The 17,192-nt window shown below is 46.4% G+C and overlaps 1 protein-coding gene across 1 annotated transcript in view; it reads right to left on the reverse strand.

Moving 5' to 3' along the window:
• Positions 1-1,380: 1,380 nt before the first annotated feature.
• The window catches only part of BRPF3 (bromodomain and PHD finger containing 3), a 34,598-nt gene continuing 18,786 nt past the window's right edge, over positions 1,381-17,192 (reverse strand). The window contains exons 9-13 of the mRNA XM_060109488.1: positions 15,840-15,933; positions 12,191-12,288; positions 9,293-9,390; positions 5,048-5,202; positions 1,381-3,724 (exon numbers count right to left, since the gene is read on the reverse strand). Coding sequence (XP_059965471.1) covers positions 3,541-3,724; positions 5,048-5,202; positions 9,293-9,390; positions 12,191-12,288; positions 15,840-15,933 — 629 coding nt within the window. The 3' untranslated portion in view covers positions 1,381-3,540. The remainder of the gene's footprint in view (positions 3,725-5,047; positions 5,203-9,292; positions 9,391-12,190; positions 12,289-15,839; positions 15,934-17,192) is intronic.

Consider the following 17,192-nt stretch of genomic DNA (forward strand, 5'->3'; position numbering starts at 1 on the left):
AAATTGTTTCCAGTCAAAGGGGATGGCTGTTGGTCACTTGAGTTGGAATACACACCATACCTCCCAGAGGCTGCCCTTTGTTTAAGCCGCTTCATCTAGTTACAATGACTTCTTTTTATCCTCCTCTACTAAAATCCTACTCATCTGGTCATTTTTCCTTTATTTGCAAAATGTTCTATAGGGTGACCTTGTAATTTCGCTCTAAATTGCTTTAGTAATTCAAAATATAAATTCATATATAGGTATTTTTAACCCCACTTGAATTGCTTCATTCTTCTGGAAGCTTTTTCAGAGTTGTCTGCAATGTGTCTTATAAATCAGGTTGTTAGCTTCCTGGGATTAGGAGTGTGTAGCTTTGCACTCTAACACATAATATAAGGACTATCAGTACATTAGAGATACTTTGTTAATGTTATACCAGATTGACAGCCTTTACACTTCAGTGACTTCAATGATAAGAATTTCAAAGGCCCTGTGGAGGAGGTGATCAGGAGACTCCTGTGTCCTCCAGCCACACACTGAGATATGTAACTCCCAGCCAAGCACAGGAGCCAGGCAGAACCAGAGAGAATGGGTCAGGGAAAAGCTATCCTAGGCCCAACAACCAGTTTGTCCCAGGGAATACTCCTGCTTCTGCTCAAGATAACCCTTTCCAGAAATGTTGAAGCCAGAGCCACAGAGAGGGGAGGGAGGTACAGTACAGGAGGTACAGGCCAGCATAGCCTTGAAATGCTATGGAGCCCACAAAAAAAGCCTTGGCCAGATCGTCGTCCCACAATTCTGCCACCATTTCTTGGCTGGCTGATCTTGGCCAAATTTTTTAATCTTGCTGGTCTGTTTCCACATCTGCAAAATGAAGACCAGGTAAGCTCAAGGCTCACTTCCAGCTCTAAAAGGAGTCAGGCTCATGTTCTGACTGTGTGTCCCGGCTCCCTCCCTCTCTATAGAATGGGGATGGCAATCATGTCAAAGGAGGTGGGAGCAGCCTAGACTCTCCAATTCTGCAAGCTTGGTGAACAGGTGCCCGAGCTGTCCAAAGGGCCACTTCTCCCACTGAACAAGGAGCAGATGCTCCTAAAGGAATGGGGCTACAGAGCAGCCAAGGCATGGGAAGTAGGCTGGACCTTCCACAACTCCCAAAAGGCAGTGCTGTTGGGGAGGAAAACGTCAGAAATCATTCTTGCACCCCTCCCAGGGGTCCAAGAGACAGACAGGCAGGCAGACAGACAGAGAGACAGAGCCCTGTCCAGCTGGGAGTCTGCAACAGCTAGACAACCCCATTCTTAATAGGCCCTGGTGTCTTGAAGAGGGGGAGGGCTGCAGAGATTAGGAGGAGAAAGGCAGGCCCCACTGACGACATCAAACACACACACAGCCAACTGCTGCCCATTAGAACATTTATTTCTCAGAGAGAAAATAAGTTTAAGACAGTCATATTACAGTAGGTAAAATTAACTTTTGTATTCTTTACAAGCATAGATTTTTCTCTGTTTATTACCTCTCTTATACCATCTGTTATAAACAATTCTAGAAAGCAAATAAAGTCACTTTCTACAATAAATAGAGCATCGTGTGCTTCACAGCAGACGCGACTGAGACACATAGGCCCCATGCCACAGCAGGATCTGAGCCGTTTCCCGTTCTAAAAGAGCAGTTTTAAAAATGAGACTCAGAGAGAGACTGAAAGATTCAAAGAGACTGAAAAAAAAAGGGAGAGAGAAAGAGACTAAGAAAGAGAAAGTGTTGGGGGGAAGAAAGAGACAGACACAGAAAGAGAGAGAGAAAGCCCCGAGATCTTACAACACAGGTTGAGACGAAGGTCACATAGTCCACAGCCGACCGACTACCTGGGGAGGGGGGACGCATTGGCTCCTTTAAATAAACCACACTGTGTGCATTTAAAATACTCAGCCACACAATGGAGGACTCCAGTAATGGAAACTATAGGCCTGAATAATTTAGAACAGTATTTTACAACTATATACACTATGTCCTTCCCTAGCCATAGGCTGTATTGTAGTATTATTATTGTACAAAATCCAAAACCCCATCCTTTACGTTATAGAGAGTTTTGTTGGTTCCCTTTTAAACTCTGGCTCATGTCCCAAACGTATAAGAAGTCGTGGCGGTTGGTTGGTTGTATTTTTAAAAAGTGTGTAAAAATGGCAGTGATCTCCCCAGTGACTTTGTTTTGTCCAAAACTCCCCTATGAAAAATTTAAAACAATTAAAAAGAACATCAGGTTAAAAATCAACATGGCAATCATTGGCCTGCAACCTGGCCCTGCAACTTTGGTGCTTAAGAGGTGAAAAGAAACATCCAGAGAACAGACATTGAAGCCTCTGAAAGTTGTGTTGGTTTGTCAGTCAGCATTCCCGTTTCACAGTTTTTTTTCCCTTCTGTTTTCGAGAAGGTAAAGGTGGAGAGGGGGTTGAAGGAAAAGAGGGCAAGGGACAGAGGGTTTGAAATCAAAGACTGTGTTCCCTGGAGTTCAGAGCAGCAGAGGCTGGGCAGGGCAGAGCGCAGGACAGGGAGATGCTGGACTGCAGGCCCCACGCCATCCCTAGTGGTAGAGAGAGGCTAGAGGCTGCAGGTGCAGAAAAGGAAAAGCCCACGAGGAGACGCTAGGAGGAGTGAAAGGGCAGACCCAGCCAAAGGGCACAGCTTCACCCAACAACCCTCGGAATCCACGTGGACAGATGGACACTGACACAAGCAGCCTGGTCTGCTGACAGGAGCCCGTCCAGCCTGAGCCCACCTCTCTGCAAGACAGAAGAGGGCTGGAGGGACCCTGCCTCAATCTAAGCGGGCAAGCTCTCACAGGCTGGCCTCAGCTGTTTGTCTATAGCACATGTAAGGGGGTGGGGAGGTGTGCTGGTGAAGGGGTCACCCAAGTGGTAGGCTAGCAGCTGGCCTCAAAGGGAATGAGCCATAAAAAGAAAAAGATCAGTTTGGTGATGGTTTCTGTCAGTTTGGCACAAGAGGAAGTCGGGAAAGGAACAAGGGAAAAAGAGAGACTGGGCAGAGGTGCAGAAGATGGGACAGGGAAGAGGTATGAGGACGGGTGATGGAGAGAGAGGGTGAGCTCCGTGAGATTCCCCGCGGGACCCTAGTGTATCCACAGCACCTCTGGGGTCAGTGTCAAGAGCCTCGCTCACCCTGAGGTGTAGTTAGTTGGGAATGGGTTGGAGGGGGCCAGGCACACCCTTGAGAAAGCCTAAGACCTCTTGCTTTCTGGGGCCAGGTCTATCTCCTCGGCTGGGCCCAAGCCTCACAGCTGTTTCTGTTTCTAACTGGTTCTTCGGTGGACCAGCCCCTGAGGGAGCTCAGGTGGGAGTTTTTGGCACACAGCAGGCCCACCAGGGGAACCATGCAGTTAGTCAAAACTGTGGCCTTGTCCTTGGGGAGGATACAGCCCAGTCCCTGGCCTGCCATGGAAGGGGCAAGCTGCCAGCCGTACGTCTGGCTGGGGCAGGAAGAGGCTTCTCTGTGCCCCACAGGACGGAGGCAGGGCAGGCAGATGCAGGCCAGGCCCTGCCCTTACAGGTAGCTGGAGGTGACAAAGGAGTGGGGTCCCCGCACTCGGCTCAGGTGGATCATCGCACGGTCGTAGGCCACCTGCACTGACTTGCGGATGCTGGTCTTGCGGCCTTCCAGCATCTTGAGCTTGTCCACAGTGTCTTCCACACCCAGGGGCAGGACTTTGTCCCTCGGAAGCCACTGCCTAAAATACAAGCACAGTAAGAAGGCTGGACCGTGGTGGGTCCCAAAGGAGGCTCTTCTGGACCCACTTGCCCAGGACCAGCAAAGCCAGGGGGAGGGGACAGGGCAGAGGGAGGCAGACTGGGATGCCACAGGCAGGAAGCCACCAAGGGACTTATTCTGCAGCCAGGCCCTTGCCTGGGCCCAGAACACTCACTCAGCTTAGACGGTTGCCAGAGGGAAGCCCGTGTACCCCCAGCGAGACTAGCTGAGTCATCTGGAGGGCTCTGAGCCTCACCCTGCCTTGCGGAGTCAGGGAGCTACAGCTAGGAAGTGGAGCTGATGCCAGGAATCGATGAAATGATCTCTGGTGGGGCCTGCACCTGGTGTTTTTTAAAAGGTCCCTGGGTGAATATAACATGTGGCTAAGAGCCCAGCCTTTGGAGCCAGATCTTGGTTTGTGTCCCAGTTCTGGCTATGGATTCTTGGCTTTCTGAGCCTCAGCTTCCTCATCTGCAAAATGGATTGGGAGGGGATTAATGAAGATTTAAATGAGGACCAAATGAAATCATGCATGTAAAGCAATTTGCATAAGGAAATAGAGTAAATGCTCAATAAATGATAGCTATTAGCTAGTCCTACCTCCTCACTCTACAGAAGCAGAGGTGAAAGAATCCTCCTGCTGGTGTTTGTAAGCCATGAGCAGACAAGCCCCTTGCGGTGGATACTGCACTGCCCAGAACTCTCCACCCAGGACTGAGACATGCTTCCCTGCAGCCGCTGGGAGTGTTGGCAGATTACAGGCTCTCAAGTGAGTCCCGCTCCAGGAATCAACCCCCATCAATGTCACCCCCCTCCCCAGGGGCAGCCAGCATTCAATGACTGGTTGACATGGGGGTACAAAGGCACAGCCCCAATCCCTGACATCTCTAATGAGCCACCCAGCTCCAGAGCTCCAAACAGGATGAGGCTTGCAGCAAGTGCACTGCAGTTCAACTTTTTCCTCTGCCCAGTGCTGCGCCCCCTCACCCTCACAGCTCTTCCCAATGACTCCTAATACAAATCTCCATCTCAGAGTGTTTCACAAGGAATCTGATCTGCCATACCCCTCAGTTACTATTAACACCATTAATCAGTGTTATTAGTAACACCAGGTTACTGTTAACATGGCAAATGCAGACCAGCTGCTGGCAGGTAACCCTTCACTTCACCTGGGTGGAGGCAGGGTGGCCGAGTCCACAGCCCCTCTGTGTACCTCTCCGGCACGTCAGCATTAGAACAGCCACCTGGTTGGGCCCCTCAGCCTGCATCCTGGTGCACCCTCCCAGCAGCAGCACCCACTCACCAGGTGCGTTTGTTGTCAAAGAAGAGGACAAGGAAGAGCTTCTCTCCAGCCTCGGCCTGTTTCTGCTCTCCCAGCTTCAGCACATCCAGTGGGGGGACGGGGATGGGGACGCCATTGTGCAGAAGGCCCTCCCGGGGCATCTTGGGATCGATGATCTGGAAGCAGGAGACAGCATTCAGCGGCGAGTGGACGGGGTGACCAGTGCACTCTGCTGTAGGACTAACCACTGAACCACCGTACACCAAAGCTATGCAGGGGATTGGCTCTGCCCACAATGCAGTGATGGAGGGGCTGACCTCTTCCAATGACCCTCAGTACCCCAAACAGAAATTCTGACTCTGTTTCCCCAGGTATTGTCCTAATCCTTGGGCCCTTTCCAATCAGACCTTCCGACAAGGGAGCTTGCTCCATCAACTGTCAGGCCCCAGAGCTGAAAGAGAAGTATTGGGAAGCCAGGGTGGGGGGGTTTCAGAAGTGAGTGGAGCATCTCTGACATCCAGGCCAAATAGACAAACGCCTTCCTCCCAACGTCCCTTAGGGGAGAGGAATGGAGGCCATTTTTTCCCCTGCCAATTTCCCTTTAGAACCTGTGCAATTCAAAATCTCAGGGGCTTCCTAGACACCATGGCTGTGAAGAAGGTCCTGAATTGGCCAGAGGGCTCATCCCTTTGGTTCTACCTAAACAGATCTCCTGGTTACCCACCACCTTCCTGTCTGACAATAATCCTTCCTGGTGCATAGACCAGATACAATTTTAGCACCTCCGTGGTAAAATCAGAGAGAAGGCAAAAGACTGAGTGTGGAGGGTTGCTGAAGAGGGGAGAATGATGTGGTCGGAAACAAGGGCCACTGGAAGAATGAGTCCTTGAGGCTGCAGGCTCCACAAGGGCAAGGGCTCAGCAAAATGCCTGGTGGCATCAACACAACAATAATTCTCCAGCTCTGTGGAGCACTGACAAAGTTACCAAAGCTCCTAATTATTCACACATCATCTTATTTCATCCTCTTGCTGATGCTGAGAAGTCTGCTGACAAGTATTAGCTGACAGAGGAGAACGCCAAGCACAGAAAGATGTAGCTGGCTGGGACTAAAACCAGGCGCCTGGACAAGGCTTGGGCCTCTGCTGCCCACTGCCTCCTACACAGCCCCTGCTTCCAGAGCAGCTGGCTGATAATCTCTGTGCACCAAGGCCAGGGAGACTTTGAAACTTACAGAGGAGGCAGCTTTCTCCAGAGATGGAGCAATCTTAATTCCTATACCCTGCCCCAGGGAGCCTCTTATAATAATAAATTGCTCTATTTACTTCTGGGTGTCTGCCAGCTTCCCTACATCCTTCTCAAGATAAGCAGCTAAAAGCAGGTCCTCTAGTTAAGAGTTTACTCTAAGGAAGAACCACCACTACTCTGCCCCCAGCTGTGTGATTTGGTAAAAAGTCTAACTCCCAGCCTGTCTGTCCCTCCTGGGCCTGAAGCTAAGGGTCCTAATGAGAACCACCAGACAAGCCCTCCTGAACTTCCTCGATTATCCACAGTGGGGATAGTGCCTGGCTTGAAAAGTGGGGCAGACTGTGAAAAGTGTCCTCCCAAGGGCAGAAGCAAGATGGGCAAGCTTGCCTCTTAAGGGGAGCTCGCCTCCCTTTTTAAAGAAGACAGAGACAAATGTATCCCCAAATAATAAATAATGGTCCATTCACTCAAATGTCATGCAGATGTAAAACAACATGGAAATAAAGTCTGCGATAACATTTAACACATTACATAACAAATGTGTACACACAATATTGTTACAGCTATAATATATAAATGATAAATAGAAGCAACAATACAAAATGCTTATAGATGATGTCAATGCTGCAATTTGTGTTGATTTTCTCTTTTTCCAAAGCTTCTGTAATGTAGATACATAATTTTTACAGAAAAACAAATAACATTTTTTTTAAAGAACAAGAGCCTCAGAAATTTAAAAACTGTATAGTCACTATATGCACAAGTACATATTTAAGTATGCAGAGGAAAACGACTGGGAGAGCATAAACCAAAATAAAAACACAGGTTGTATTCAGGTGGTGGGTTTTTTCAGGTGGTGGCTGAATTTCTTTATCACAAAAGAAAATGTATGATTAAGAAGATAATTAAAAAGGAAAAAAAGAGGGGCTTCCTTGGTGGCACAGTGGTTAAGAATCCGCCTGCCAATGCAGGGGGACAGGGGTTTGATCCCTGGTTCGGGAAGATCCCACATGCTGTGGAGCAACTAAGCCTGTGCGCCACAACTACTGAGCTTGTGGTCTAGAGCCCACAAGCCACAACTACTAAGCCCGCAAGCCACAACTACTGAGCCCCCATGCCACAACTACTGAAGCCCACACGGCTAGAGCCCATGCTCTGCAACAAGAGAAGCCACGACAATGAGAAGCTCGCACACCCCAACGAAGAGTAGCCCCCGCTCACCGAAACTAGAGAAAGCCCGTGCACAGCAACGAAGACCCAACACAGCCAAAAAATAAATAAATAAATTTAAACAAAAAAAAGAAAAAAAAAAGAGACTAGTTTTAGACTGGCTTTCTTTGTATTGTGAGATTAAAAAAAAAACAAAACTAAACCTGCACAGTCTTAATCAATTCTTCAACAACTAAGCTGGAGGTCTCACTGACAGCTGGGCATGGAGCCTGTGAAGGCAGCCCCAGGTCCAACCTCCTCAGTGCTGGATCACAATGTGGATCTCCCACCTGCCACTGCTAAGCAGGGGGTGAGGCAGGTAGCATGGGTTCCAGTATGACTCCAGCAAGGCGTATAACCTCTTAGAGCTACAGTTTCCTCACCTGTCCAAAAAGGATCAGAGTTCCTGCACTCTTCACCTTAAGAGGCTGCTGTCTATGAAAAGAGCCATAGACACAAATGTGCTGGGAGAGGCTCAGAGCTCTGTGTGCACGCATAGGCTGGCAGGGCGGTTCTCAACACCCACTACAGATCATCTGGGGAGTGTTAAAAAAAATTCATAAAAAAAGAAACAAAAATATTCACGCCTTGGTCTGGCTTTAGAGAGTCTAATACAGTTGTTCTGAGATGGGGCCCCACTATCTACATTGTTTAAAAAATTCCCCCAGATGATTGTGACATACCCCAAAGGTTAGAATCAGTATTTTCAGGGCCAGATGGATATTACCTCCCTAATATAGAAAGAGCCCTAAGACATAACAATCAGGGTGGTAAAAATTAGAATTTTTAGCTACTGCTACTATGGAAAAAATGGAAATTTTAGCTACTGTTGGTGGGAGTATAAACCGGAACTAATGTTCTAAGGGGCAATTTGGCAATTTGCATCAGAATTTTACATAGATGCCCCAAGAAGGCATTCCTAAGACTTCTTCACTGTGAAGAAATAACCATGGATGCGCACAAATGTTAAGCTACAGTGATGCTTACTGCTGGCTGTTTATCATAGTGAAAAATTCAAAATGATCTAAATGACCAACTAGGGAATGGTTAAAATAAGGTACACGCATACGACTGAAGATGATGCAGTAATGAAAGTGTTGCTGATGAAGAATGTTTAATGGCATAAGACATGCATGCTCATGGTGTTGTTAAGTGAAGGGGAGGTTAAACAGAGTATGGTCTCATATTTATGCACATTTATGCGTTAAACAGAAAAAAAAAGGGCTGGGGATACACATCAAGAGGTAATCTCTGAATAGATGGGACTGTGGGTGATTTTGAACTCAGTGGCTCAGAACACAGGCTTTGACATCACACTTTGTGCCCTGGGCTCAAATTCCAACCCTGCCACTTAATAGCTAGATGACCATGGTAGCAAATAGATCTTCAGTTTTTTCCCCTACAAAATGAGAATAACCATACCTTCTTCAGCATTTCAAGAACGTAGCATGACAGACATTTAGTAAAACACCTAAGCATTATTAACAGCTTTTACAATTTTCTACAATGAGCACATATTAGTTTTATGCATAATAATAGATAATTTTTTTATTTAGCAAATAAATATATGCTATTAAATCGCTAAGAGCCCTAGCTTCTGTCTGCATACTTTAACCTATTTTAAGTGCCTTAAGCAGGGAGTCTAGCTGGTGTGACCCACCCAGGCTGGGATAAAACCTCCCTCTCTTCTGCAGCTAAAGGCACCCTGACTCCCAATCACAATCTCCTGGCTTGATCCAATCTGATAAGCCCCCAAGGCAAGGCAGGGGCCAGACCACCCAGGGGAGGGAGGAGGATCAGGCAGACTCACCAAGGCGGGGTAGGAGGGATAACCTCGGCACTTGGCCCACACCAGCTCCAGGGGCTCCAGGTCTCCACGGTCTTCAAAGGGCATCAGGAGGCTTCTGCCTGGGGGTGGGGGAGGGGAGGAGACAGTGCCCAAGGGGGCATGGAATGGTGCCCAGGAGGCCTGCCCGGGGCCTCCATTTGACTGGGGCAGCCCAGGAATGAGTCAGCAACATCCCCTTCACCCTTCCTCTTCCCTACCCTCTCCTTAGTTCTTAAGACTAGATCAGGAGACGACAAACTTGTTCTTTAAAAGGCCAAATAGTAAGTATTTTAGGTTTTGCAGTCTCCACTGCAACTACTCAACTCTACTATTGTAGCATGAAAGCAGCCATAGACAATTGGTAAATGAACAAGCACCGCCGTATCCCCATAAAACTTTATTCCTGGACACTGAAATCTGAATTTTGTGTAATTTTCATGTGTTACAAAATATCATTCTTCTTTTGATTTTCAATCATTTGAAAATGTAAAAAACATTCTTAGCTCGTGGGCCCTACAAAAACAGGCAACAGGTTACAGTTTGCTGACCTCTGAACTAGAACCCTAGGTTGATGTTCCTTGGAAAAATATAACTGCTTCATCACCAGGACACCAGGAAGAAGGACTATAACCCATCTTGGCAAAGCCACAAACTGCTCTCTGGGCCTCCCTGACTGGTGGGCCTCATGGAAAAAGATGCCTGGGATGGACATCCCAGTAAAACTATTTGCTAAATGAGTTCTTTTCTGACAGGGCCATACCTGGCTATCCAGGACACCTGGCTGCACAGCACTCAGCAGAGCCAAGCAGGTCTGCAGATTCTTTTCTTGCCTGTTTTGTCAGAACCTTACACAGGGTGTCCTGCCTGGGGCAGACACCTTATCTCTTCGGCTTACTTTGTTCTGCACCTAATGCATTAGCACACATGGATGGGTACTTCACAAATGTCTCTGAACACACAGAGGAACCTCCCTTCTCCTCCCCAGTCTATAAGCTGGCAACAGGGAGGTGACCATACTCAACTAAGGAAAAGATCCAAACTCCACAGAGTAGAAATTATGTTCCTAAGGAAACATTACCATGTACATATATAATTTTTTATAAAGTGTATTCCTGATAATGAGGTCTTGTTTTCTGTCTATTAAATCCATAGCAATAACAACAAAAAGACAAAATCCAATATTGAAGAGGCAGGCTGTGGGGAAACTGGTGCAATCATATACTGCTGAGGAAATTACAGACCAGTCTAATCCTTTCAGAATATAATTTGGCAGTAAGCCTCAAGAGCCATTTAAAAAAAAGTATGAACAATCTACTCCAGTAAATTCTTTCCCTGGGAATTTGTTCTAAGAAAAATAACTTTTAAAATGAATAAGAGGCTTTTGAACAAAAATATGGGTTCACTACATTATGTATAATGTTAAAAGTTGGAAATAACCAAATTCTAACAATGAAACAAGTAAATTATAATGCATTGATTGGAAGATAACATTGAAAAAAGCAGAATATGAAAGAGCATGTGTTTTGGATTAGCATTTTGTTCAAAACGTGCCTGAAATAAATAGAAGGCAACATAGAGAAATGAAGACAATTGTGTTAAGGTGATGGAACAGTGGAAGGTCAGTTTCCTTTTTAAATTTCCTTTGGCATCATTTTAATAATTATGTGGTTTTAAAAATAAGAATAAAATGTCACCACCAGAAGCACAAAGTACGTGCCAATCCGCTCCCAGTTTTGCACTAGATGCTGTACAAATTAACCTAGACATAAGCCCTGCCTTCTGGGCACTGACAGTCAGACAGTAATGAAACATGCAGGCATGCATTCATCAACACACATATGAAAAAGAAACTGATGCTAAGGGAAAATAAAGCAGTTGGAAAAAGGAAAGAGGGGAAGAGAAGCCCTGAAGGCTGAGTGTTAGATGGAAGCTTCAAAGACAGGGCATCCAGAGTGCACACCCCCCATAGGAGGGCTGGACAGAGGTGTGCTCAGAGAACAGCCAGCCCTGCACCTGTTCCACCTGAGCACCACCCAGTCCTCTCCTTTGGCTCTGCCCTGTCCTTTATTCCTTCAGTCCGAGGAGATAAGATCCATGTTTGGACCTGCTGGAGTAGAATGTCTCCATTCTACTCCAGTAGGGAGTAGAAGCATTGGATCACATGAAATTACAGGGTTATGTGTGAAATTGAGTGACACAGGATATCATATTACTCCTGTGAGGGCAGACTGGAAATATCTATCAAAATTACAAATGCATACTTCCTTCAATACAGCAATAGAGTATATCTATAGATATACTCCCCAGGAATACAAAATGATCTTTGTACAAGGTTGCTCACTGCAACACTATGACAATTAAACGAAAACAATCTAAATGTCCATCTGCAGAGGGCCAGCTAAGTAAATGATAGCACACCTATGTAATGGGACATTAGGCAGCCAATAAAAAGCACAAAAGAATCTCCAAGATATATTATTAACTTAAAAAAGGCATGGTTTAGAGGAATGTGCAGGTTAGGCTTCTCTGCTCACTCTTTTAAATATACACACAAGTTTTTGGTTTGTGTACGTATGGATTACATCTGGAAAGACACAAAAGAAACCGCTAACAGTGGCTGTTCTAGGGAGGGGAGAACTGGCTTTTCATTATGCACCCTTTTGTACGTTTCTGATTTTTGTCACCATGGTTTGTGTTACTTATTCAAAATAAGATGAATTAAAAAAAAAGAAAAAGGAGTATGAATGACCTGGGAGGAAGGGCCATTTCCCTGACCAGTGCCCCCAGGTTTGGAGGAGCTCAGGGTCTGGCTGCAGCCCGCAGAACTGGTTCTCTGGAAGGCCGGGTCCCCCAAGATGCACCTTGTACATCACTCCTCACCTGAGCCGTTGTAGTCAGAGTCTCCGTTCATACCTTCCAGGAAGGGCACTCGAGACAGGGCTGGCTTCCCTCGGCTGCGTTTGGGGGGTGTCAGACCACTGGGAGGGAGAGAGGAGCGAAATGAACAATTTCAAGGAGTAACACATCCACTCCTGCTCTCCCATCTCTGCTAGGAGCAGAGCTGCAAAAACCCTTCAAGGAGAATGGTTTCTCACCTTCCCCTAAAAACTCGTATTAACCCATGATATACTTCTGACCAGAATGCTCCCACGAGGCTTAAGGAAACATTTCATCCATGTGGAAGCACTGAACTTGGAAAGAGAGGCCTGCTCCCCTGCCCAGGGACACTGGATTTCATCCAGAGGGAAGGTCACCCAGGCACTTGTCAATCCTTCCAGAGTCTAAGCAGCCTGGCCATGAGGAGGGCCTGCCTCACATCTGCCCAGAATTCTTAACTCTCTGGTTCACACTGCTTCTCTAGAAACCAATTTATTTCTGAGGTACAAAAATCTGCCTCTTTCCCAAATTTTCTATAATGGACATGCCTTACTTCCTTAATTAGAAAAGACTTTTTAAATTGGAAAAACAATCCACTTCTCACTTCTACTTTATGTGTGTGACGTTTTTCTTAGACAGAGATGGATTTTTTTTTAACTACCAAGCAGACCGTTTTTTAAAAAATATGGCTACTGCAAAGAGATAAAAAATATATAGTAGACAAAGACTAGAAGGTAATAGGCAAAAATGAGAACAGTAATACAAGAATAATGGTATAAATAGAACCCACCCAGGCATCAGTATTTTTAAATTGCTCCCAATGCAATTCTAATGTACAATCACAGTTAGAAAGCCTCTGGGCAAGAATGATGTGGCTATGGTTTTTTCCCATTGAAACTTTAAAAAATATTACTGCTATATAATTATTTCAACAAAAAAAATTGCTTAAAAGACAAGTCAACAACCTGTAGTAGAGCAAAAATGCTTAAGAAACCCCTAATGGGATACGAAGAGGCCAGGGTTAAGACTGGTTGGAGAGTAGGGTACTCCTGCATTACTGAATCATAACTGACTTTATCATGGTCTTATACAGAAAACCTGGCACAATGAGGAGCTGATAAATCATAATCCTTCAGTTACTAGTAGGTTGGGAGCTTTCTTCCTGCTAGTCAAAATTAGGACCTGTTGGGGAAAAAACAACACCCAGTTCACATTCAGGATTCAGTTCTCATGCACCCTCCAAAGATCTGTCACTGCACTTAAAGAATCTGAGTCCTTATAAAAATGTAAGGTACTGGTAGTTCTATTAGGAAAGCCTCTCCAAGTTCACATCATGGATCTGGGGAGACATCTCCAAATACAACAGAGGAGGGCACAACCAAGCAGTTAAGAGAGAAACTCTGGAGCCAGACTACCTGGGTTCAGAACCTCACTCTTCTACTCATTCATTCTGTGACCCTGAGCAAGTTAACCTCTCTGAGGCTTGTGTTCCCCATGTGTTGCTGTGAGGATTTAATGGATTAATACACAGAAAGCACTCAGTACAGAACACACCAAGTATTCAATAAATAGCAGTTATATAGTAAATATTATTATATAAACGGCAGTAAATTTTAATGTCTCACTTGAATATTATAAACTACCAACGTTATACTATCAGATGATGAGCTCTGAGAAGGTTGAGCTCAATGAGATAGGATGCAACACCAAAACTAGGTCCATATGTTCCTGTTTCATAGAAAAACGCACAAGTGACTCGATCATGGCCTGCATTTCAGCCCTCTCTCTAAGCTACCCAGGTCTAAGCAGACAGCCCAATCTATAATTATTTTGCTTACTGGCTTAACATTTATCTCTCCCTTCTAGATGATAAGCTCCTTGAGAACAGACACCTTATCAGGGCTTAGAACAGTACCTGGCTCACCATAAGTGCTCAATTAATAATTGAACGAGTGACCCAAAGAAGAGGGTGCAGCTCCAAACTGCTCAGAAAATCATTAGAAAAGATAAACCCAGGGACAGAATGGGAAGGGGATGGGATTAGTGACCAGAAAGTCTTTCAAGGTTCTTTATTCTGCAATTATATGATTCTGGTGTAACTAATAAGATCTTCCTTTATGTACTTACCGCCACAATGTAGGAAAAAAGAAAAGAAAGAAAAAGAAAAAAAAAAAACCCTATAGTTGAAGTCCTGAATCTCCTGTTGTAAACCACGAAATTCTACTGAGAACCACTGAGCTAAAGAGGAAGCACCTTCCAAGGGCATTGTTCCCACAATGAGCAGGGCCCCAGAGAAATTGGTGGCTTTGGCATGTTCTGCAGAAAGGCAAGTAGTCTGAATGGGCAGGCTAACCAGAGCCTGGCCTGGCTTGCTCCTTGCGGCTCACAGCTGGGAAGAGCACCCGTTGTGGAGGGAGGGGCCGAACACACCTTCTACCTTTAGTCAAGGACTAAGAGGGGACAGTTTGATAACCCCACTCCTACCCCACCCCAGTGAACTGGGTTTCCAGGCACCTTATCTTTGAAGGGAGTCAGGAACTCCAAGCCGGGACCGGGCTAGAAGCATCCTGTATGATTTTGAAATCTCTGCCTCTTCTCTATGCCTGGTAACTGTGTTTTCCCATCCACTCCTCCTATATCTCTAGAGCTGCAACATGGAGGGAGACAGCTAGGACATTTCTGAGGCTTGGTGGGGAAGAAAATCTCTACGGAACCACTGAAAGCTGGGCCCTGCTACAGCAGGGGAGCAGTCTAGGCCCAAGGGGCCATCTGGGGGCCTCCAAGAGCCCAGAACCAGTGTAGGGTGAGAACCCAATAGAACCTACACCCAGCCTGCCTTTGAAGCACTTCAAACACAGACACATAGTATTTTGGTGTTGCCCTGGGACCTCTCCTCCCCTGCTCTGAACCCAGAATCCATCCAGTAGCCATGTGGAGGGACCATGAGGTCAGCCTTCAGGACAAGTCATTCTTCTTCTGTGGCACCAAAGGTCTCCCATTTGCAAGAGTCCCACACTCCCTGGTGTCTTGCAGAGCATACAAATACAGAGCAGAGATTCAATAAATTCTTAGTCGTGGAAGAAAGTTGAAGGTTCTGGCCTCGGAAATCCTCCCTTCAGGTGAAAAAATGGGAAAAGAAACCCATCCCTTCCCAGCTCAAAGATGGTAGAAGAGCTGGGGCCTTTGTCAGACTAAAAGGCAATTCCAAATTTCCTATCTGCCCATTTCTTATTCCTACACCACACTTCTAAAGAGGCCACTGCTATGAAGCCCCGAAAGGCAAAGGGCGAAACCATGTCTATCACTGGGTTATCTAAATGGGCCGGGGGTGGGGGTGGGTGGGGATTGGCTCAAATGCTAACTTCACTGGGCAATACAGAGGGTGTCCCCACCCTCTGGAGCCAAATTCAGCTCTACAAACCCTGTAAAGCATCAGCATCACTCCTCCCCCCTAGTCAGATCAGGCCTGACAGTCAAGGGTCACAACGTTTCCTAGGAGCTACCAGAGTCACAGATGAGAGGCTTCAGGAAATAACAGGAGTGCGGGAAGAAAAAAACAGATAAGCAGGAGGAGGTTCAATCTGCAGCTGAAAGGAAAATAAATGGAGAGGTGGCAGAGCTGCGAACACGGCTTTGGGACAAGTGTTCTTACCTGCAAGCTTCAAATGCCAGTCCACCACTAAGACCCAAACTACATTCTGAGTCAGACCCGCTTTCAGTGTGTTTTCCAAAGCCGTTGGTCACACCTGCCAAGGACACACAAAGTGAGCCTGAGTGTAGAAACCCCCCCACCCCTGACACATGCTGCAGTGTGAAGCAGCCACCTTGGGAGGGCTCAGCAAGGAGGGGTGGAGAGGATGGCTGGTCCCTCCTCTTGGGAAATGGGTCTTGGGTGGTGGAGAGAACCTGATAAAGGTTTGGGGGAAATGTTGGCTAGGGCAGTGAGCAGACACTACATTTACCTTCCCATCCTTCTGGGTTTATTTGAAGGAAAATAGCCCATAGCTCATTCCAGTTACTGTCATTTGACTACAATGAGAAATACCAAGACTACCTCACTCCAGCTGGCTCACAAGTCCCTGGATCTGCTTCTAATTTCAAGCCTCAATTATCAGGGAGTCTCCTCTGCCTCTTGGGAAGCCCACCCACCTTGCCTCTTCAGATAAACACTCACACACCCTATCCATCACACAGCTGGCAATAGCTAGCTTCATTCTTTTGGGATGGTGTCAGGGGAGGTTGGAGCCGGATAAGGACTGTGTCAACCACACCCTGAGATATCTAGCAGAGCTAGTCAAAGTTGAGGATGGGGGAATTTTTCAGCAGATCTAAGGCAGACCAGACCTTCCTGGGATGATGGGGAGTCAGATTCCCTGGGTTCTAGACTGGGCTCTGAAATATGGGTCCCTTTTCCTCTTTAAGCCTTGGCTGCTACTTTCGTGAAGTGAAGGTAATACCTTCTTACTTATGGAGGATGCTATTAAGTATGAATGAGGGAAGGTCTGTTTACAGCAGGGAGCCCTTCAGAGGCACATGAAGACTGTCTGGTCATCCCAGGGACAAGACTCTCACCTGCCGTGAAAGCTTCAACTCTCCTCTCTATCTATCCAATTCCCAACCACCATCCAGAATCCCACAAGTCTGACAGCTGAGCCAAGAGCTCAAGAGCTCTAAGTCACATATACCTTAGCCAGAAAACTGTGAGGCAAGTCACACCTGTAAGAGCAGATGTCTGAGCCAACATATCTGGACCCTAACCTGGCTCTGCCTCTAACATCATGACCTCAATTTAAATCACCAAAGTCTACTGTGCCTCATCTACAAAGGACCAACACCTGCTTTTAAGAGACCCCACTAAAGTTGTGCAAAAATATTCCTGGGTACCAGGTAGCTGGGATGGTGGAGGAGAAACAGATTCTAGTCCCCAGGCGGTGGGCCCTCTCAGGTTGGATGAGCCTGATGTCTAGACCTATTTCCCAACAGCAGGATTTTTCATTTTTAGTGC

This window comes from Mesoplodon densirostris, chromosome 10, assembly GCF_025265405.1.
Source record: "Mesoplodon densirostris isolate mMesDen1 chromosome 10, mMesDen1 primary haplotype, whole genome shotgun sequence".
In the NCBI taxonomy this organism is placed as follows: Eukaryota; Metazoa; Chordata; class Mammalia; order Artiodactyla; family Ziphiidae; genus Mesoplodon; species Mesoplodon densirostris.